Here is a 22639-nt window from a genome sequence, read left to right as displayed (position 1 = left end):
TACTTGGCTTATTTTTATTTGTGCTTTAATTTTTCTTTCACCTTTTTTCTAAATATGATGATAATGATCTATTATATTGGAGTTTTTATCATCAACAATTTCACATGTAGATGCCATTTTTTTGAGGTATTATACAAATTTTATAATAAAGATGAAAAGAACATGTAAACTTACGTTGGGTGGATAATGACACCCTTGAAAATCATATGCACTTTTTAAATTTTATTTATAAGTGGTGTATATATCAATATATGTGAATCATTGCACATAATTTTCTTATTATTTTCACACGTTGAGTGATAAGGGTACATAATATGAGTAGATAGATTTCTGCTTTACTATTATTTAATGATTAAATACACATACATATTATTAACTAGAATCTATTCGGTTTAGCTTAATTTCAGTTTAGTTTAATTCATCTCTAATCAGTTCAGTTCAATTCCTAATTTCCTTCACTTATAAATAGTTCGTTTAGTTGTTTTCGGTAAATCAGAACAGGCCCTTAGTATTTCTTTTTGCACGTTTCAAATTAATCACAGTTACAAATTAAAATAGGTGATCAAAATAATGGATGAAATTAAAGGATAAGTATTGTTATTAAATTATTGATACTTTGTTGATTTTTTAAATTTACTAGCTCCATAGTTTATCTGTTTATTAGCTTTCAAGTTTCAACAAGTTAAAGCACTTTTCCATTAGTTGTGTAAAATGGGCATCAAACTCACCTTTAGAAAAGTAATTTATGATACGTAGTAAGGACTAAGGAGGAGTTAATATTTCTAAGTTAATTAAATAGTAATCCATCTTTTTTTATTAAATATTACAGCTTCGACAATTAGTGGTTTAAAATGATTATTTAAAAAAAAAAAAATTAAAAAATATCTATTTTGATATGGAAGTAACTAATTTTAACTTCAATGCCCCCAAAAAGCTACTACCCGTACAAGAAATCATTGACAATTACTACAATATATAGTTTTGCAAAACAAGAAATTCTTAAAAAAATATTGTGTGCTTTCTCCAATTCATTCCATCTTTCCCGAACAAAAAACGCTCTATTTATTTTATGTATACGTACATACCCTTAGACTCGTATACTTAGCAATTTGCATATATGCATATATGCAAAATGCACGCATGTTTGATAAAACTAAGTGGATTATGTTTAGTAAACCTATTTGATTTGAATACTTATACTATGTGCCAAATTACAAAGTAATGGAGTTTGGAGTCGTTAAAGAGACAAAAGCCAATTCAAACTAAAACAAGGCCGAAACAAATTGGTACCGTTGCAATACCCAAAAAAAAAAGGGGTCAATTGTAGGGGCTAATTTAGCTATGATTCGAAAATTGTATTTGAAGAATTCTAGCTAAAGCAAATAGTCTATGGGCACATATTCGTTGGTGTACATTATTTTGTTTGGAAAATGAAATAATTTGTTAAGTTTACTACCTTACCGCTAATGGAACCACAAGCTTAAGTTTCTAGACTTATCTATTAACTTGGTTATTAAATTCTACTTGTATAATTTTGTTTTGTTTATATATGATGAGATCCATCTAAAAATTAAAGAGCCACTTATACAAAATACTTAGATAAACAAACAATATTTTTATGTGTTAGTTACTTATATATTGTCGCTATAGGTAGCTATCAACAACACTTGTTAAAATTAGCAAGCTTTGATCACAAAAATGCACAACCTATTATTTACAAGTTTTGATTAAGGATTTGGACTCTCTTGAGTTGTTATTTCTTAATTATATTGACATATAGCTATAAATATACCTTAATTATACTAAATTTCTCAATTAGTATAATAAAATATTATGTTCTTACAAAGTAATGTATTGCATGTATAGTTGCACACTAAAATTACAGATGATGATTTGACCTCGTCACGCCCCTTAAACATTTTTCTTTATGTAATGTAGATTGGGGATTTCACTAAAATAACAATATAAATTGCTATATGTAGAAAATTTGATTTAAGGGAGACAATAATAATACATCAATATAAAATAAATAAATACTAGAAAACAAAAGTATAAAAACAAAATTAATTAAGATATATAATAATGTATATAATAATGTATGTGTTGTATAATTTACATTACCTTGCAAAAAAGGTGGGGAAGCCGAGAGGGACCCAAATTTTGATATCCCACATCTCACCTCATGTAATTATGCACAAAATTAAATGTAACCAACAAGCTACAAACCAAAAAAATCTAACCTTTAGAAAAATGAAGAAATTTGTAAATGCAAAACAAACCTTTTTTTTTTTCTCTCCTTTCTCTTATATGTTGACTATTGACCTTCATGAACAATTTGAAGCTAATATATGACTATATATATATATGTTTTTGTAATAATGTAATGAATGAATTTGTATGAAACTAAACTATATATTATAATTAACTAAAAAAAAAAAAGGGAAAATTTTAGACTTAAATTATCTATTTTTCTAGTAAACCCATCCATAAATAATTAGGGTGTTGATCATCATCAAGCCCAAATATCATGGATTCTCCTTGAGCTAATTGCCATGTAGAATGACTATAATACCCTCCAATTCTTTGAGTAGTTTTACCTTCAATTACAAGGTCAGGCAAGTCAAACAATGACTCATCATCATCAACATTATGTCCATGACCATGATGATCATGATCATGATCATCATGGTCATGATCATCATGGTCTGTAGTGGGTCCCACAGAACTAGACCATTCAATGTTATTAGCTTCTTCTGATGAAGAAGAGCTAAGATTGGTGGTTGTTGATGAGCTTGATGAGCTGCTAGCTAGAGGTCGGCTCAGCTCGGCTTCAGCCGCCTTAGCAGCCGCGGCTTGTATGTCTTTAGGACACGTGGAGGCAGGGCGAGGTAGTAAATGTGCAAGTTGAGGGAAGTTAAGGAATGCATTTTCACCCTTGATGGCTAAAGCCGCCACGTCATGAGCTCGAGCCGCCATCTCAGCCGTAGGGTAAGTTCCAAGCCATATTCTTGACTTTTTCCTTGGCTCTCTTATTTCGGACACCCATTTACCCCAACTTCTCTTTCGTACACCCCTATACATTAGATGTTCATCCTTTTGGTGACGAATATCATTATCGTTATCATTATCATTATCATTCACGAGTTTTTTATTAATAGAGGCCTCATTATTCTCCTTCGGGTCCAATCTTATTCTCTTGGACCCATTCTTGATGGTTTTCGACTTTTTATCAATACCTGAAAAAGGGCTATTAGAAGACGATACAGAGGATGAAGAGGTAGAGGTCGAGGTAGAGGTCGTGGTAGAAGTGATAGATGAAGATTTTGATAGAGAATGGAAGAAATTGTCTAGAGATTCATTTTGTAGATGTGTTTCCATGATGGGAGGGAAAGAAAGAAAAGAAAAGAAAAGAAAATAAGAAGAAAGTTTAGAGTGTGTGTAGTATTTATTTTGTTACATGATTGTGAGGAAATAAAAGAAGAAGGGGGTATATATATAATTAAAAAAAATAAAATGATGATGTAAAAAAAATAAAATGTACTCCAAAGAAAAGAATTTAAGGAAGTGGGAAGAAAAGGGAAGTGGGACCCACACTTTTGGCAAAATTAGAGGTGTATACAGTTAAGAGGAGCTAGTTGTGATACCCCATGTGGCATATTTGATTGATGTATAAAAGCTTGATTGATGCTTGACTGTACAAATACGTATAAAATATTCTTAGATATCTTTTCATACTGAAAACTATGGTTTATAAATATATATATTTTTCTGTATTTAATTTAGATCATAATAATATCTACTACAAAGTAATAATTTGGTTCATGTAATGGAGTATAATTTTCGAATCCAGGTGTGGAAAAATCTTGGTTTTTGGGGACCTCAATTTTGTATCTCATCTCTTTGTAAAGTGTAAGCTGTTTTTGTTCTATGCTTCCTTTGTTAGAACATCAATATAAATTGTGTGCTGGTTTGTTCATATAATCCGCGTATAAATTGAGACTATTGTCCTACTTTGAAAAATAAGAGCGTTTATGTGTAACAGCATAAGGTATATACGTGTAAGGTGTAAATGATAGTGAGATACTCTTTTGATTATCAATTGATTATAAAAATAAAATTTCATTCAGGTTTGCATGTAAGATGTGCTTTCTTTACCTATATTTAAACAAAAAAAATTTGAAATAATTAAAGCTGATCACGTCCAAACAAATTTAAATATAAGGTGAAATCAAAATTAATCAGTTATAATAAGGTCTAATAAACTTAGTTTAAATAAGTCAGGGTGATGAATGACTGCGTATCCATAATTAGATTCTCTTAGACTCCGCTAATGAGGGCTTGATTTAAGTCATTTTCATACATATTTACAAATAATTAAGTACATGATAATATTTTGATTGAATAATAATTTTTTTTAATTTATTCAGTATTTGTATTTAAAACAAAGACATGGACTAAATGGTGTACAAGGGCCCCCTAATAAGATCTTCTAGTTTCTAGTTTTCACCACGTTAATTGCCATAAGTTAGGGCAGACCCACGGTATTTGATGCGTTGTTGATTTAAAATTGTCCCACATAAATTGAAATTAAAATAAAAATAAAAATAACAATAATATTAATAATTATAATTATAATTATAATAGACCAAATTTTGCTACGGTATAGTAGTGAGAATGAAATTAAATTAAATATACACCTAGCTAACAAGCTAGCCAATTTGTTGATGTCATACGATTGATTCTTATACCTAACTAAAATACCAAATATGAACTTAATACTTAAATAAACTTACCTAATTTTTTGGTTCCACTTTAATTTCTATGCCTTTTAAAGGGTAGACATTGAAAAATCTAGTATGATCCTTTTATTGATTTGTACTACGTACTACTAGTCTACTACTAATATTATTTTTTTTTTTTTTTTTTCGTTTTTTAGCATGAAAAATGATGTAATCACTACTACTATTTTTTTTTGTACTTTTTCTCCAACGCAATTATATTAGACGTGTATAATCTATGATACACATATACTCAATTAATATCATCGTGTCCTATATTCTATAATTACGGTTATTTAATGTCATGTACAAGTTTTGCAGGTAATATATAGTGTATTGATATTATTAATGAACAAACAGTTTTGCGTTGAGGAAATATATAAATTATAAATTTGCATTATAACAAAGAAAGTTAAACTCGACTTAGCTTTGTCCATTTTAGTTTCAGTTGTTTGAAAGTATAAAATTCATATAACAATTAATGATAAGACTTGAAAATACACGTTACTAAAGAGATTGCTAGCTATAAAATCACTCTTTAAACGACCAACACAATGGAGTATACTCAGCTCGTACAAGCTATAATTCACTTAATTGACAATTTTTTGCGCAGTCAACATTTTATATTGAAATACAATCCCGGCCTCTTTTACATGTACGTATAAAATTATTTAGGCGTATAATCCTTATAATACAGGTTAGTGGAATAATAAGGAGGTTTTGTTTAATAAAGAACATCTTAATTAATTGACCTTCCACTACACTCTCACTTAGTAATTAATAGTAGTAAATTCTATACTCCAAGCTGTATTATACTAATACTTCCAGACAAAGCAGCTAATTTAATTGACTATTAGGCATAATATAGAGGAGTATTACACACACCTCTAAAAATCAGCATTTGATTGGTTTAGAGGTCAAATTTTAGTTCAACTTCCCTTTTCTTAATTTTGCCAAGCTGTATTATACTGTATATTTCATAAGAAAATTAAAGTATATTGTATTTATATGATATATTCTTTATTTCTTAGAAACTGCCTATCATTACTTCAATTATGTGTTTATGTACAATATACCTTGATTTTTTTTATCAGTTAGTAGTACAAGTCAGGTCAATAAATAATCTAATGTTACTGTTTTTTGTTTTGACAGCTTAACTAAAGGAAGCTAAACTTGCTATTATATGTCATCTTCACTTTGACCTAAATGCTTCAATCTCATTATGGTATGAAAGAAACTTGATACTTTCTTTTCTTCCTAAACTGTTGGGTACATACGTTATTGGCCTTATTGCCATAGCACTAACGTACACATAGACCTTGTTCTTTAGAGTTGCTCTGCTAGTTATGCTATACTGATATTTGCTTTACTCTGCTAAGCCTTGCTCTGCCCTGCCAAGAAGCTCAAAAGAACGGGGGTTGTACTCTCACTTCTTATTTTGCATCATTATGCACATATGTACGTAAATTTGAACTATTGCTATATACTTCGCAATAAAGTATGTAAATAAGAGTATGAGTCAGCCTTGTTTAAGAAATTAAAAGAGCTATTTACGCTCAATTCTTATTTTGTATTGTGATTGGTGTATGCTAATAAGCTATTCATATATACACTTTTTAATAAATAATTAAATCACTATTAACAATAGAGAACCTCATTATTATTGATTGGTGTATGGTGTTTTAATTATGATTGTGAAAGCAAAGAGGAATTCAAGTATTAGTTCCAAAAGATGGAGGAAAAAGATGGGTATAATATATTAATATTAAAGGTTTGGTTTTTTGTATTAATATAACGTGAAAGTTGGCAAAAAAATTCAATCAAAGCACGTAGGTAGTATATATAAATAGAGATTATAATAATTAAAAATTTCTAATCAGAATTTGTCTATTAATTGACATGAGTGAAAGGTGGGTCCATATTCAACCCTTAAAAAAAATGCTAGTCATGCTCATACTCATGGGTAGATACATTGAAACCATTCACAAACATTTTTTTTATTTTTTATTTTTGGATCAAAAATATTAAAAATCAAATACAATAACAAAAATGAAGTAACTTGACCAAGTGGAGTTTGACTAACATAAAAACCATAGGTTATAAAATTATCATGAAAATGAAATCATAACTCATGGACTTACTAATAAAATATTACCGTTTTGCTTATGTTATGCAAATATCTCATGTGCTCTTGCTTTGCTTGGTGAGATATGGACAAATTTTGCAACTCTTTCAACACATGATCCCAGATTTAGACACATTGATCCTCTTCAACAATTATTAAGAGAGAGAGGCATCATATATTATAAATAAATACCAAAATACAGATGCAAATATAAACAAAATAATGAATTTATACTCTCTTTGTCCACAAATAATCGTGATTTTTCTAATTTTTATTTGACAGACAAATAATCAATATTCTTCTATTTATTTGTTCACAAAAATCTTTCAATTATTTAAAATGAAAATTTTTCCGCTCAACTTATGCCAGTTTAACCATTGACTAACTCTCGATGGTACATTATTATGATCCTGTATTATTAATTTTCTTAATATGCGTATCTAAATTTTATTATTTGAGACCAGTGAGATGAGTATATGCCATACAAATTAATAATGTCAGTTTAGTAGGTATATACTTATAAGAGATAGGTGCCCTTGGAATATAAGGGCACTTGGAAGAGTTATGTAGGTTTATAATGGCACATGCTCCTTTGTCTACAATCTATAGAAAACTCTAGAATTTGGCCTTGTTTTTGGAGATTTTGTTTGTTAGCTAATTGAGTAGACATACAATCCTTAAGTAGGATGCTGTTTTAATTACTTGTACTTATTTTAATTATTTTATTTAGAACTATCTTGGTATCTCTCTGTAAAAAGTAAGAAGATACTTCTATTCTTTTGGAAAGTTTTTTCCATGAATGCCTTGTAAATATAAGATTATCTAGGCTAGATACTTCAGAATTCAGATTATATGATTTTAGGTAGTTTCTTTGTTTGCAATAGTCGTCTCTCTTTTTATAACTAGTTGTACCGCGTGCATGGTACATACAACTAACATACGTCCAACCAAGGGTTCTGAGCCTACATTTATTTGCTTCTTATCACCATACATAATCAAATACAATAACCGATAGTACTATGCAAAAACTCAAATTCACATAATTCTTTTATTTGATTATTTTAAAATAAATTACTCGTATTCTCTTTTTTATTTTCTCTCTTAATATACTTTTGCTTAATTTGTTGTATGACTAAATAAAGTAAAAAAATCGTGTGTTTAAACAATGATGTATGTAGATCGTAAAACAACCTTTATCAAAGGTTATAAGTTAATCTCTTAAACAATTAATGCATTAAATTAAGAATTAAGATTTCTAAGTCATTACTTATTAGTTATTACTAATTTCGACTAACCTTCCAAATGGTATATATTACAAGTTACAAGTAGCCTTGAAAATGGTTAGAGTTGCGTATGAAGTATAGTAGCCGCAAGTATGGGGTAATACACCGACCATACGTCAAGATACAGTCTTAAACCAAACAACAAATCCACAATTATAGTGATTCTCCCTAATTTATTAATTAAGATAGTCTTAACTTTTGTTAATCATGGCACATGATACCTTAATCTCTTCATTTGCAACATAAGTTAGGTCTTAATTACCATTATTGTACATGATGTTGAGCCACTGTCCTTTTAATAGTTTTATACTTATTATTTAGTACTCCGTACTGAGTATTAATTAGAACTAGGAATATTATTTCATAAAATATTTCAAAAGAGGTACTTTAAGGATTTCTAATTACAAAGAGGCAGTCCACCTTTATTTTAAGGGTAATGTTATATGTAGTCCTAAGGGCTATATATAAGCATTAAATGTACTCTTGGAAATTGTATAAAATTAGGAATTTATGACAAAAACACGCGTAAATCAGTATTATTAGTGTTTATATTTTGATGATTTCTTAACTTTTTACGATTTTCAAGTGTAAATTTAATGCTTATATGTAGCCCTAAGGGTTATGTATAACATTTTCCTTATTTTAATGGTTGTAGTATTAAAACCTACATAAGAAGTATTTTTTTTAATAAATAAATAAATAGTATTAAAGCCTATATCAAGCCATTATTTAAGTTGAATTCCATCTTATTTGGTGGTACAAAATTAGAGTGTCACAAACTCACAATGTCACGCTCTTATAGTCTTATGTAATACTAGCTATATGCCTATATTGATCTATTAAAAATAATAGTCATATTGTCCGGCCTTTCGCGCAAAAAAAAAAAAAAAAAAAAAAAAAAAAAAAAGAGAAATAATACATACAACACAATTCATCAAAATATCTTACTTTGTCCATTTTTATCTAGTATGAGTATCACTATGTACATATTTTTTGGGCACATTTTATAGCTTCACACTCCTTTTAAACATACATATGGTGATTTATATTTAAGTAAAAGTATAAATATGTTGAGTATTGACGTATTGTTAGTTGTATCATTAAACATACATATTGTCTTTGAAGCTGAATTGAAACACAGTACTCATAGAATAATGAGCCGAGCCGAGCGAATCTAAACTGAAGTAAAATGAGTTGAATTTGAGGGAATGTGAATAAAAGTGAAATGAATTGAATTACGGAGTAAACTGAAGTAAATTTAAGTTCAAAAGAACAAGACCTTACTTGTCTTAGAGAATGCAGTAGTAGAAAACAATATTTTAATTTCACATTTTTTGGTGGCTGCTCACTAATTTCAGAAATTGAGAAAGCAGGTCAAATGAATTATAAGTTGGGCTTGCAAGTTGAGTCTTGGCCCGAATCTTGATATATAAGACAAAAACATGGTCCAACCCAAAGTCATTGACTTTAGAGAATCAGCCCCTTTTATATCTCATAAGTCTTAATAGTGTCAATTTTTTATGCAATTGGCATGCAATACTAGTATCAAATTCGGAACACACCATATGGTCCTTACCCCTTAATCTAAATCCATTAATGTACTGTCATCAGCCACGTTACAGAAAAATTTTAGCCAGCAATTTTGAAAATTAATCGACCCGATTTTAAGTTGTATAAAAATCACCAAATATTTTTGTATGATCGTAGTTAATTATGACTTCGATTTTCATGAAATTCAAACTATAAATTAGACATTCAAGATATCAATAAATTAATTAGGATTGACAAATATTATAGAAATGCAATATGCTTCATTGGCTTTTTAAGGTTACATATATCGAAATACCTTGTGAATTTTCACATAGAAACACTCATTTATAATTTTCCTTACATTTAACAAACAACTTATAACAATACTATCTAGAACATAGGGCATGTTTTAGCTTACAACTTAGGTAGCAAACTAGCTAATAATCATCTAACTTATTTTGGTTTTAGTATTGTTACTAGTGATGGATTTTAGTCTTGGTGCGTGTAGCGTCCCATCTAGAACCAGGACCATATACATGACCAGGTCCAGGATGACCATATCCATAGTTGCCACCACTACCACTACCACCCCCATAACCATGACCACCATCGCCCATGCCAGGACCACCACTCCCACCAAAGCCACCACCTGCGCCAAAACCACCGCCACCTCCACCACAACCACCTGGGCAACCTCCACCACAATTGCCACCACAACCTCCACCAAACCCACCACCACCTCCAAATCCACCACCAGAACCTCCTCTGAAGCCACCGCCACCACCTCCTCCTCCCCCGTAACCATCACCTCCACCGCCATAGCTAGGTTTAGGATCCCCACCATAAGCACTATGCATGGTATAGCTCGTTTTTGTAATACCATTTTGTGCATTATCCTTCCTTTCAAAATCAATATTCTTATGATCCTCTAACATTTTTGCATCAATGATCCCAATGACCAAACTAATGTGATGGCAAAAGCCTAAGAACACAAGCCACCATAAGAATACATCGAATCTTTTCTCCATTTGTTTCTTACTATTGATTTAAGTGTACTCTACTATATAAGTTTGTTATGAAGATATTATTATGTTTATTTCCTTCTCTTAATTATCAAAGTATCATAAATGTATAAATATATATATACAAAGTTGTTATGTGTTTTAAGTGTGACAATTATGCTCAAATGTTTGTTAGAGCTTACCAATTGTATGTGAATGGTGGTGTGGGAAGTGCTTGAGGTCACTTTGTTGTGTCACTCAAATTTGGTGGGAATGAATAATTGCATGAGACTAGGTTTCCTAATGCAAGAGTGCTCAATGGTGTGTGATATTAGTTACTAAGTCACTATAACTGAAATATTTTGGGGTTTAAATTTTATTAAAGTTCGTCTTATATACTCTGTTTTATAATAAATTGCTCTTTTTTTTTAGTCTATTGACACTCTACATCATTTTTTCAAGACGTCTTTCAAATTATGAGCCAATGTTAGTCCAACTTGTTTATTTAGTTTAATCATATTATTAAAACAAATATAAATAATTGAATCACAGGCCACTAGCCAATTTGTGGATTAAGTTTAATCATATTTATAAATCATTGAATCACGGACCACTAGCGATTCAAAATATAAAACCAATACAAGAAAAGATTGAATACAACCTCTACAACAATAGGTCAACAAGAAGAATATTAATGTGGTCCAAATGCCAAAAAATACTACGTAAAATAAAACATGGAATAATTATTGAAATAACAGGAAATTACATGATTTTGTAATATTATTTTCGAAGCTATGGAAGGAACAGCTATTGAACCTATACGTTGTCCAAGTATAAATCGTTTGACTCGTTTTTGCACAGCTTTTAGCCGTCAAGAATAAGAACAAATTAAGCTACTCAAGCATTTCTTTTTGTCCCATATTGTAGCTTTTTATTTTTCCTTTGAAAAAGCCTCCAAAAATTATTTCAGTTTGATTATTAGTACAAGATTACAATAAAAGAATGATGTTAGTTCATACTTCAATTCATGTCTTGTAATCTTCATGTTGCACCTAGACTACCAAACATGTATTTTAACTAGTTAATCTTTATTGTCGCCTTTCTAACTTTGTTGGTTTGAGGTTCTTAAAATTATCGATATGAAGTAGTATTCGTATACAAATTAAAAACTAATCCTTTTGTCTAGAATTGTAATAGTGTCATTTGTCTATCTAGCTAGTCTATCTATTACAATGATTGTTTTCAAGAGAGTATACAATTTGTATCATAGTCGACTTTCAAATGCAAATACCTTTAATTTATGTATCATAGTTGACTTTCAAATGTAAATACATACCTAGCTAGACTTTCAAGCATTTGTTTAATCCTCTTTTTAATTTGTTTAAATGAGTTGTAACCAAATAAAAATTAATCAATAAAGAAAAGTACACCCTCCTAGAACTATAATTAGTCAATTTTGTCAAGTTATATGCATGGTCAGAAATTCATAGTCAATATTCACACGTGTTTTAAGAGAGATAGTAGATGTGAAGTATTCTTCAAAGATATCGTCATGCATATTAGTTTCTAGTCGATGTAATGTATGAATTATATTCAATCCTAATACTCCGTAATGTTGATCAATTGCTAGCGGATCTGATGGAATAACAAAATTGTGCCATTTGCTAGGGTTTGATTAATGCTCACTACAATTTTCTCAATTTGCATCAAGCGAGCTTTATAATTTAATTTTTTATTCATATTTATCATACATTAAACCATTTCATGTTTTCAATGACTAATATGTACATTATTAATTCCCTCATACGAAAATAATAGTTAATCTAATACAAGTTACTATTTTACTATCGTCTAGAAAAATTTATAACATGATAATATCAAATTCTTATCATATATCCATACTCCCATTTGAAATCTATACATGATGTAAGCTAAGGAGGGTGAGAGTAATATTCGTAGCTACTAGCCTACTACAAAGTTCACCATACATACATGATACATACGAGTATATGATACATTACATTCAAGTACAAGTACTTCCCAAAAGTGAATGTGAATTAAATATGTGATGGAACCCCTCTTGACCTCATGACAAACACCCAACAACCGTGCATTACACGAGATTAAGCTGTATGCGAGTTTAAAGTTATTTTCTCTTAATTATTTGAGTGAGCTTTTTTAAAATAGTTATTTGTGTGAGTTTAGCAAACGTATGATTGGATCATTTATGAAATAACAGATAATTGCTACACCTTTGTTTTTAATTTACAAAAAAAAAAAATATTAAATACGAAAAAAAAAAAAAAATACAAAATACGAAGTAGATTGAATACCATAGCCTAATAAAGGTTAATTGGATTCTCGAAGAACCGCCAAAAAAAATATTCATTTGTGGAACAAAATTCTGTATCCTCCACACTCTACGACTACAGCATTTCTCTGCAAATCGAAGAGTTCATCAACGATTAAGGTAGCATCTCCGTTTCCAGGTACTTGTTCTCAATTTTACAATCATGGTTTATCTCAATACTTTTGACAATAAAACCCTAGTTCTTCATGTAAACCCTAATTCAACTACTTTAGGGAATCTTCACCAGATTATTTTTGATAGATTAGGCCTCCCAATTGAACGACAATGTTTGTTATCATCATCCAAAAGATTAATTGGGGATTTTGATTGTTTAATTGCTGATTTGGGTATTCGATTGAATTCAACTTTATCCTTGTATATCCCTTTTTGCGGAGGTATGCAAGCTCCTGTGCAATCAAAGAGTAATCTTGATTTTATGTATTTGAAACCCCCATCAAATTATGTTGCTGGGTTGGGTCGTGGAGCTACCGGGTTTACGACCCGATCTGATATTGGGCCGTCTAGACCGGTTATGGATATGCCTGACCGCTCTGCTGCTCCGATTGGGAGTGTGGCGGTTCCGGATATGGGGCAGGGGCGGGGGCGGGGACGAGGGCAGGTTCCGGGGCCGGGGCAGGGGCAGGGGAGGGGGAAGGGAGCTGATGAGGAGGGTGATGAGGAGGAAGGGGAGGATAAAGGGTATGATGAGAATCAGAATTTTGATGAATTTGAGGGGAATGATGTTGGTTTGTTTGCCTCGGCTGAGTACGATGAGGATGATAAGGAGGCGGATGCGGTCTGGGAGGCGATTGATAAGAGGATGGATTCAAGGAGGAAGGATAGGAGGGAGGCTAGGTTGAAGGAAGAGATCGAGAAGTATCGGGCTTCTAATCCTAAGATTACTGAGCAGTTTGCTGATTTGAAGAGGAAGTTGCATACTGTGACGGTGGAGGAGTGGGACAATCTTCCTGAGATTGGGGATTATTCAATGAGGAATAAGAAGAAGAGGTTTGAGAGTTTTGTGCCTGTGCCTGATACACTTCTTGAGAAGGCTAGGCAGGAGAAAGAGCATGTTACGGCCCTTGATCCAAAGAGTAGGGGCGTTGGTGGGACAGAGACACCTTGGGCACAGACCCCTGTTACAGATTTGACTGCCGTTGGTGAGGGTAGGGGTACGGTGCTATCACTGAAGCTTGATAGGTTATCTGATTCTGTGTCAGGGCAGACGGTTGTCGATCCTAAAGGGTATTTGACTGATCTTAAAAGTATGAAGCTTACCAGTGATGCAGAGATTTCAGATATTAAGAAGGCTAGGCTGCTATTAAAATCTGTCATACAAACCAATCCAAAGCATCCACCTGGTTGGATAGCAGCTGCAAGGCTAGAGGAGGTTGCTGGCAAGATTAAAGAGGCTAGATTGTTAATTGAGAAGGGATGTGAGGAGTGTCCCAAGAATGAGGATGTTTGGCTGGAGGCCTGTCGTTTGGCAAACCCTGATGACGCCAAGGCTGTGATGGCTAGGGGAGTTAAAATGATTCCAACTTCTGTGAAGTTGTGGCTTCAGGCTGCTAAATTGGAGCAAGATCATGTACAAAAGAGTAGGGTGCTAAGGAAGGGGCTTGAACATATAGCTAGTTCTGTGAGGCTGTGGAAGGCAGTTATTGAGCTTGCTGATGAGGAGCAAGCTAGCATATTACTTTATAGGGCTGTGGAGTCCTGCCCCTTGCAAGTAGAATTCTGGCTTGCTCTTGCTAGGCTGGAAACATATGACACGGCAAAGAAAGTGCTAAACAGGGCCAGGTTGTATCTCCCAAAAGAGTCAGCTATTTGGATTACTGCAGCAAAGTTGGAGGAAGCTAATGGTAATATTACAATGGTTGAGAAGATCATAGACAGGGGTATCAGGGCCCTACAAAGAGAGGGAGTTGTCATCAACAGAGAAGCTTGGATGAAAGAAGCTGAGGCTGCTGAACGTGCTGGGTCTGTTGTCACCTGCCAAGCTATAATTAAACACACTGTTGGTGTTGGGGTTGAGGAAGAAGATAGGAAGAGAACATGGGTAGCTGATGCTGAAGAATGCAAGAAGAGAGGGTCTGTTGAAACTGCAAGGGCTATATACGCTCATGCTATTTCTGTCTTCTTGACAAAGAAGAGTATATGGCTTAAAGCAGCACAACTGGAGAAGAGTCATGGAACTAAGGATTCTCTTGATGCCTTGTTACGGAGAGCAGTTACTTATGTGCCCCAAGCTGAAGTTCTTTGGCTTATGGGTGCTAAAGAAAAATGGATTGCTGGTGATGTGCCTGCTGCTCGAGCAATCCTCCAGGAAGCTTACGCAGCTATTCCAAACTCTGAGGAGATTTGGCTTGCTGCTTTCAAACTTGAATTTGAAAACCATGAACCTGAAAGGGCAAAAATACTCCTTGCTAAGGCCCGAGAAAGAGGTGGCAGTGAAAGAGTATGGATGAAATCCGCCATTGCAGAGAGAGAACTTGGTAATGTTGCAGAAGAGAAGAGGCTGCTTGATGAAGGCCTGCAACGCTTCCCATCATTCTTCAAGTTGTGGTTGATGCTTGGACAGCTTCATGAACGGTGTGGAGAGCTAGAGAAGGCTAAAGAAGCTTATGTATCTGGTCATAAAAACTGCCCACAATGTATTCCTCTATGGCTTTCACTTGCAAAACTTGAAGAGAAGATGACTGGACTGAGTAAAGCTCGAGCAATTCTAACTATGGCTAGGAAAAGGAATCCTCATAGCCCTGATCTGTGGCTTGCTGCTGTTAGAGCTGAACTTAGGCACGGCAACAAGAAAGAGGCTGATAACTTGTTGGCAAAGGCTCTACAAGAATGTCCAAACAGTGGTATATTATGGGCGACTCAAATTGAGATTGCTCCTCGTCCTCAACGTAAAGCGAAGAGCTCAGATGCCCTTACTAAGTGTGATCAGGATCCCCATGTCACTGCTGCTGTAGCCAAGCTGTTTTGGCATGACCGGAAGGTGGACAAGGCAAGGAGCTGGCTCAACAGGGCAGTAACACTTGCTCCAGATGTTGGAGATTTCTGGGCTTTGTATTACAAATTTGAACTTCAGCATGGAACTGAGGACTTGCAGAAGGATGTGCTGAAACGTTGTGTTGCTGCAGAGCCTAAGCATGGTGAGAAATGGCAATCTATTTCAAAAGCAATTGAGAATGCTCACCAGCCTACTGAAGCAATATTAAAGAAACTTGTTATTGCTCTTGGGAAGGAAGAAAAGGCTGCTGGAAACAAACAAGTTTGATTTTGTTTCTTCATATTGCTGATTCTAGTGTGCATATACCTGCGCTCTAGAATTTAGTCTGATCATGTTTTTTGTGAAATCTCAATGTATTTTGACTTGCACATTATCGTTTGTCCCTTTAAAGCTATTCGATGTAGTTTAGCCTTACAATTTTGTGTTTCGAACTGTTTTGGATGTTACTTATCCTTACAGCATTATTGTTGTATAAATGCTAGATTTTATAACAGCTATTGTTATCCTCTATGCAAGACAGTTTAGCTTCGAGTGCTTGGTGATCACAGTTGTAGCTGCAGTACTAGTTGTAGTATTGATGAATTAGATCCTTATCAATGTTAACATGATGGAATGTGACTGGTGAAGGGATGTAGAATTTCTGCGTGTGTGTGTGTGTTTTTTTTTTGTTTTTCCTTTTAGCTACAGCCAAGATCGGGACACTCCAGATTTACATAAGCATTAATCCATTCCCCATGAATAAGAGACAGCATCATGCATGACAGGATAAAGTTGAACAAGCATTTTATTTCCAAAAATAATTTCCACAGAAATTTTAACTCCATAAAAATTAAATGGTAACTACTAGAAGGTGGCAAAATAGCCACATTGCTATGATTTTCAACATCTTACTGCTTTGCAGAGCATAACAAAGTTTTCATTTTAGTTACATTCAAACATCTAAAGTGCAAATCATTCTATTCACAAAGTTAACACCAAAATTCCTATATCATGTTTTAAAATCACGGCATATACTCAGAAATTACAAGACAATTCTCGTTTCATGCCATTTGCTTGGTTGCACAGGCCCCTACATGGCTGCATTACCTCTCTTCTCGAGAACCCATCAGGACTTGCTGAGCCTTCAAGAACTTCTCAGAACTGCTCCTTGTAGATACATAACATGGTTAAACAATGTCGTCAGCAGGCATACCTGTCATCATATACTAGTAGAAATTTAGAGATCTTCAACCTCCTCAAAAGCAGTAATAACCACATTGAGGGTCTTCCTGAGTCAAAAACCTCAACATGAACTAGACTTGCAGCAAAAAAACTCTGTTTGCTTCTTACCAACAAAGTCAGCATATTATTTCTCACTAAAACAAGTAAATTACTTCAGTGGTCATATCTCTTTCCTCATATCCTCTTTATCTGTGGTTTTCCGTTTCTTTGCTGGATGACGCCCAACTGTTTTAGCAGTTTTTGACCTCTTATAGAACTTAAGAACAGTGTTGTCATCAATAGAATCGACTGCTCCAGCAACTTTGTCCCCACAATCATCATAATCATGATTGATAACTGAACACAGATCTTGGGACTCTTTAGAGAGAGGGATATCTATAGATAGAGACTCTTCCATCATAACATCTGGATCAACTTGATCTGAGGTGTCACAATCTTTTGAAGCTTCATTATCCATCATACCACGGGAATCTGACAGAAGAGTTTTGTCCCCGTTTACTGACAGAATATCAGCAGGAAGAATTCCATGCATAGCAAATAAACCAGAAGGTGAGATACATATAGACGAAGGGTCAATCTCCATTTCATCATGAAATGCACCATCATTACATGACCCTTTTTCAACAGACCCTTTGCTTAGCAACCTACTATTAGCATTGCTTAAAACCCCAGTATGACCTTGTTGTCCGATGGCCAAACTAATATTATTATCCAAAGACACTGTAAATCCTGCTTGCTTCTCAATCTCATTGATGTTTCTCTCACTGCTGTCAAAATCTGCTAAAGCATTTAGCTGTGTCTGTAGAAAAGCTGATAGAGAAACAGCATGATCACGAATCAAGGAATCATGAGGCGTACAACACAGCATTTTGATCAATGCCTGCTTGTATTGGTGCAAACTGAGAGAAGGTATTGAAGACTTTTTTTTCCGACATAACCAGCTAACCTTGCAAACATGCTCACACAAATTACCACTTTCGGATACAGTGCAATTACAAATTGAAAATTCAGAACCAGGATTTGATACCAGATATATTTTGTCTTGATCTTGTTGGTCTATGACTCTGGCAAATTGACCTTCTAAAATAACATCAGAGTCTGGGATCTTCAATGAATTGCGCCAAGATGTTAACCCATCCATCCACTCATCTCTCCAATATCGGGCAAAATCATGCTTTGCTGGACACTCATCAAGCCAAAGGTAAGAATGCACTTGGGTGGACAGTTTATCGACCAACCAATCCACACGTTGATATGCACTGTGATCCATCTCATTTAATACTCTTACATTCATCTGACGATGATAAAATTCAATCGCTGCACTCATCTCCTGGCTGGCAAGCGGAAGGGTTTGTAAACTAGTAGCCCAAAACCCTGGCAAGTGGAAAACCATTGTTAAGGAAGAAGGTAAAAGCACTCACAAGTCATAACAAGAGAGTGAGAGACAAGAAGAAAAATACATTATTGAGTGAGGTTGGAAAACTCAGCTAGGCAATCAGCACAAGTATACTAAAAAAATATACTGCAGACAAACATATAAAGAATGATGCCACCAAGTCCTCACATTCCTCTAAAGTTGAACAATACACTAAAAAGTTCTTGACTAACCAATTCTGGGGTACCACACAGCCTTGAAGTATTCCATAAACTCAGAATTACTCGTAAAATCCTCCATTAAACCATCAAACAAAGTCACATCTCCTTTTCCAGTGCAGATCTCTGAAATAACCTGCCCAAGCCGTTGTGATATTTGAACTCGCATTTCAGTTTGAGAACATCTCTTCATTAGGGCTTTATGCAATGCATGACGGATACGCCATGTAGATATCAGCACAGAGCACTCAAATATATCCCTGAGCAAGTCACCATATGTATGAGCAAGATGCACACTTCATTATATCAACTTATAACACTACGTAGAAGCAATTTTTTAAGCATCATACTAGAAGCCAGCTTTTGTGGTCCTAGTAAAATTATATGTTTCCCAAGATAGTCAATACACTTCAATATTTAAATGGTCTCATTTTAAGAATTCCCAGTTTTATATAATTATTTATACGGTCATGCCCATAGCCCCATTCAAATAGAAAAGTGCTTCAGAACTAATACAAATTCAATTGCTATAGCACTACAGGTAGTGCCATTGTGGGAAGGGGGGGCCAAGGCCTTAATTAAATTGCAGACCAGTTGAATAAAAAATTTTACTCAGAAACGTCAGACATGATGCTGCCATTCCAAAATTAAAAACCTTTACAGATGAATGTGCCCAAATATTTCAGAGGTTGATCAGAGAGATGTGGGACTTCTATACATTGTGTTTGGATAGAGAAAGGGGAAGGAAAAGAAGGGGAGGGAAGGGAAGAATAACCTCTCTATTGTTGGAGAGATCAATTTCTTACAATTTACTCCCTCCGTTTCTCTCCTCTCTAATTCCCTCCCTTCCTCATTTTTTATCCAAATGAAAGATAATCCATCCCTTCATGGCTCCATTTCACCTCTCTTCCTTTCCCTTCACATCCTTTAATCCAAACAAAGTGTTGGTCTACTAGAAAACATGAAGTTAAGCTTTGTAGTACAAGGTCGAATTACTCGAATCAATTGTGCTTAATGTTTCATATTCTAATTTATATGTGCTCTGCATCAAGTCAAATGCTAAGTTGTCTGACAAGTGAACACCCCACTTCCTCCTCTCTCAGTGGGGGGAAAAAAATCAATAAAAAAATATATATATTTGAAGCAAGAATCTATTTAACGAAAGGGTGAGATAATTATTTAACTGCTGCTCTCTGACACTTCATAAATCACAGCAAGTACCAGTAAATAACATTATAAGACAAGGTTGACATATCAGCCAGGTCCAGAATGGTTTTTTAGATCCAAAAGACATACCTGATCGCCCCAGTGTCAGTTAAAGGATCATCAATAACAAATCCAGCTAACTTCCATGCAGGATCTTTTGTTAAAACCCTGTTGTGTAGAGCCCTTATCCACTTGAATGCATCTCTGCTTGTAAACCTTGGGGAAATTACCCAAGCTATTGGAATAGCCTTGTTCTCTGAATTGAACACGAGAAGGCTGTGAACCGGATACTACATAAACCAACAGAGTCACTAGAAGGGTAATCATAATCAGTTTAAAATTGTATGGATACATTAAATAAGAAATAGAATAGTAACAAAGAAAACAGAACAAACCTTAAATTTGTTGGTTCCAAATCTCGAGTCAGAGGCTAGAAGACCACGATTGCCAAATCGTATCATTTGCTGCAACTGCCACTCAGTTTGAATTCCAACTGTGAATGGCTCAGACTCTGAAAAGTCCTGATAAAAGAAAACGCATGTCGGATGATTTTCTACCCACAGGCTCAGGCTAACAGCATCATCAGCATCTAGCTCATACTTGTATCGCCTTATTCGTTTTTCTTGTCTTCTTACATATCTATGCGTTAGAAGATCATCACGATTGAAAGGACCCCCTTGTTTCTCTACTGATTCATTGTGTCTCTGCATAATGGTTTCCACAGGTACACCAACATATAATAGGGAATGAACACGCAGGCGAAGATCATCAGAGATGTATGGAGCATACATAGCACGAGTTCCGGCTGCTTTCTTATCTAGAGGACCATGACAGGGTAATCCACTCTTGTCAACATGTTTATCCTGATTATATATGATAAGTGCAACGGAAGGCCGAGCAATAAGGCGTTTCACGATGAAGTGACAGGTGCAACCCCTTTTTGTACCTGGACGTCCAGCAGATTTCTTTTTTGGGATATAGGTGTTTCTACTTGGCCGTACAATTCCACCTTTTCTATGGTCATCTGGCCCAAAGGAACACCAGTACCTATAGGGTGAAAAGGTCATAAAGAAGTCAGAATTAGAAGAATCAAGAATGTATGATTAGATGAATGAAATATTCCTACAAGGATGATAAAAACTTATGGTGAATATTTAGGTTCCCAATTGTTGCAACTCTGGGGGGAAATTCAAATTTTGCTGTACTAATCAAATCTCATTTCATTTTTTTTGTCACCACATTTGAAATTAAATGAAAGTTAACCCAATTAAAGAATCCCTTTGTTCAAGTAATTAATCAAACCCTATAAGAAATAAAACTGAGGAAAGAGATCCCTCTAGCAGTATGGCAATATGTAGCCCATGAGTCAACGATAAAATACAAAATATGAAATGTTTAAATTAATATGACTTCCTAATATCAGATTTGAATTTTGAAATGTAAAACCAACAATAGCATACAAAATTTGAAATGAGTAGAGATAGACTAATTTATTTCCAAATGTGAGATTCAATGTAAACGATATAGCAACAAATAATGTTAATGCTCAAGAAATGAAGAAAAGTAAACCATATAAAGAACAAGGAAACTGAAACTCACAAGATATACTCAAGCACCCCATCAACCTTGACTTTGTACGACGCCTTTGCACTTCGATGCCTCCTAGCCTCAACATGAAACCCAGTCGGGCAATCTTTGTTCGATGATTCACCCCTAATAAAATCATCTACCCTAGCAAACGGTATAAGAGCAACCCTATCTATATTATCTCGCCATCCTTCTACCTTGGACCAAACTATATCCGAAGCACTAAACTCCAATGTTGGAGGACTCTGCACGGGAAGATTTAAAATCTCATCCCATCTAGCCATCTGCAGCAAATACATTAGTAATTAGATAATATATCCCAAACCAATACCTACACGAAACAATTGGGAGAGGACTGGAACCTAACCACCCATAACTGATCCCAAATCCGGATTAGGGTGGAACACCAAAAAATATACCTACATGACCTCCCTGAAATAAAGGGGCACCTTCATCTTCTTATCCATGCCTAAATAGGAATAGACTTGAGCTCGAACCTCACTATAGCCTCACTATTTCCCCACTCGAGTCGATGATTTGATTAGGCTCAAAATTGCAACACAATAGCAATCAAACTTAACTTAATCATCAAAGCAGGCTCTAAAGTTACATATATTTTTTGTCGAATATCAACGTAAATTGCACATAACAAAATTCATTCAAGCAACAAAATTGGTCATTATATGCTTTAATAACTTCAGCAATTATAAACAAAAGTTCAATACTCCACCTTAGAAGAACCCTAAGTTGATTATACCTATAATTAAATTAACAACAGTATGAAATTAAACCTTAAGAATTCAAATTCGATGATAAAAAAAGAAATTACCTGAGAAGGCGGTTGAATGGAGGAGAGAGAAAACTGAGAAGGGTGCTTCAATGGAGGACTGTGAGTTTATAGGCGTAAAAATGAAAAGAGTATACTGAAATGGTGGATAGGTTAAGTAATACG

General features: G+C 34.1%; 2 protein-coding genes and 1 pseudogene across 3 annotated transcripts; 1 reads left to right on the top strand and 2 right to left on the bottom strand.

The window, feature by feature from the left end:
- Positions 1-2054: 2054 nt before the first annotated feature.
- On the bottom strand, positions 2055-3692 carry LOC145638423 (ethylene-responsive transcription factor ERF035-like). Its single transcript, XM_081689392.1, has one exon. It carries the CDS (start codon positions 3376-3378, stop codon positions 2464-2466), a length of 915 nt encoding a protein of 304 aa, XP_081545518.1. The 5' UTR covers positions 3379-3692; the 3' UTR covers positions 2055-2463.
- Positions 3693-13114: 9422 nt separating this feature from the next.
- LOC145639469 (protein STABILIZED1 pseudogene) lies at positions 13115-16569 on the top strand (annotated as a pseudogene).
- Positions 16570-16924: 355 nt separating this feature from the next.
- On the bottom strand, positions 16925-22611 carry LOC145639470 (uncharacterized). 2 transcript variants are annotated; one of them, XM_081690715.1, is made up of 7 exons: positions 22517-22611; positions 21700-21971; positions 20496-21147; positions 20191-20390; positions 18910-19154; positions 18590-18675; positions 16925-18487 (listed from the first exon to the last, which is right to left on the bottom strand). In XM_081690715.1, the coding sequence occupies exons 2-7, from the start codon at positions 21969-21971 to the stop codon at positions 17462-17464; spliced, it is 2481 nt and encodes an 826-aa protein (XP_081546841.1). In that variant the 5' UTR covers positions 22517-22611; the 3' UTR covers positions 16925-17461. The 2 variants fall into 2 exon arrangements, with proteins under 2 accessions (XP_081546841.1, XP_081546840.1); XM_081690714.1 differs by having other exon boundaries at positions 16925-18675.
- Positions 22612-22639: the final 28 nt, after the last annotated feature.

Source organism: Chenopodium album, chromosome 7, assembly GCF_948465745.1.
Source record: "Chenopodium album chromosome 7, dcCheAlbu1.1, whole genome shotgun sequence".
Lineage (NCBI taxonomy): Eukaryota > Viridiplantae > Streptophyta > Magnoliopsida > Caryophyllales > Amaranthaceae > Chenopodium > Chenopodium album.
This window is presented reverse-complemented; position numbering and strand designations above follow the sequence as displayed.

Coding starts and splice junctions, on each gene's coding strand:
- LOC145638423 (XM_081689392.1), bottom strand. CDS start 3,378: ATGGAAACACATCTACAAAATGAATCTCTAGACAATTTCTTCCATTCT.
- LOC145639470 (XM_081690714.1), bottom strand. CDS start 21,971: ATGGCTAGATGGGATGAGATTTTAAATCTTCCCGTGCAGAGTCCTCCA. Junction 19,155..20,190: donor ACTGACACTGGGGCGATCAG/GTATGTCTTTTG, acceptor TGACTTGCTCAG/GGATATATTTGAGTGCTCTG. Junction 18,676..18,909: donor TGTGTGGTACCCCAGAATTG/GTTAGTCAAGAA, acceptor TCCACTTGCCAG/GGTTTTGGGCTACTAGTTTA.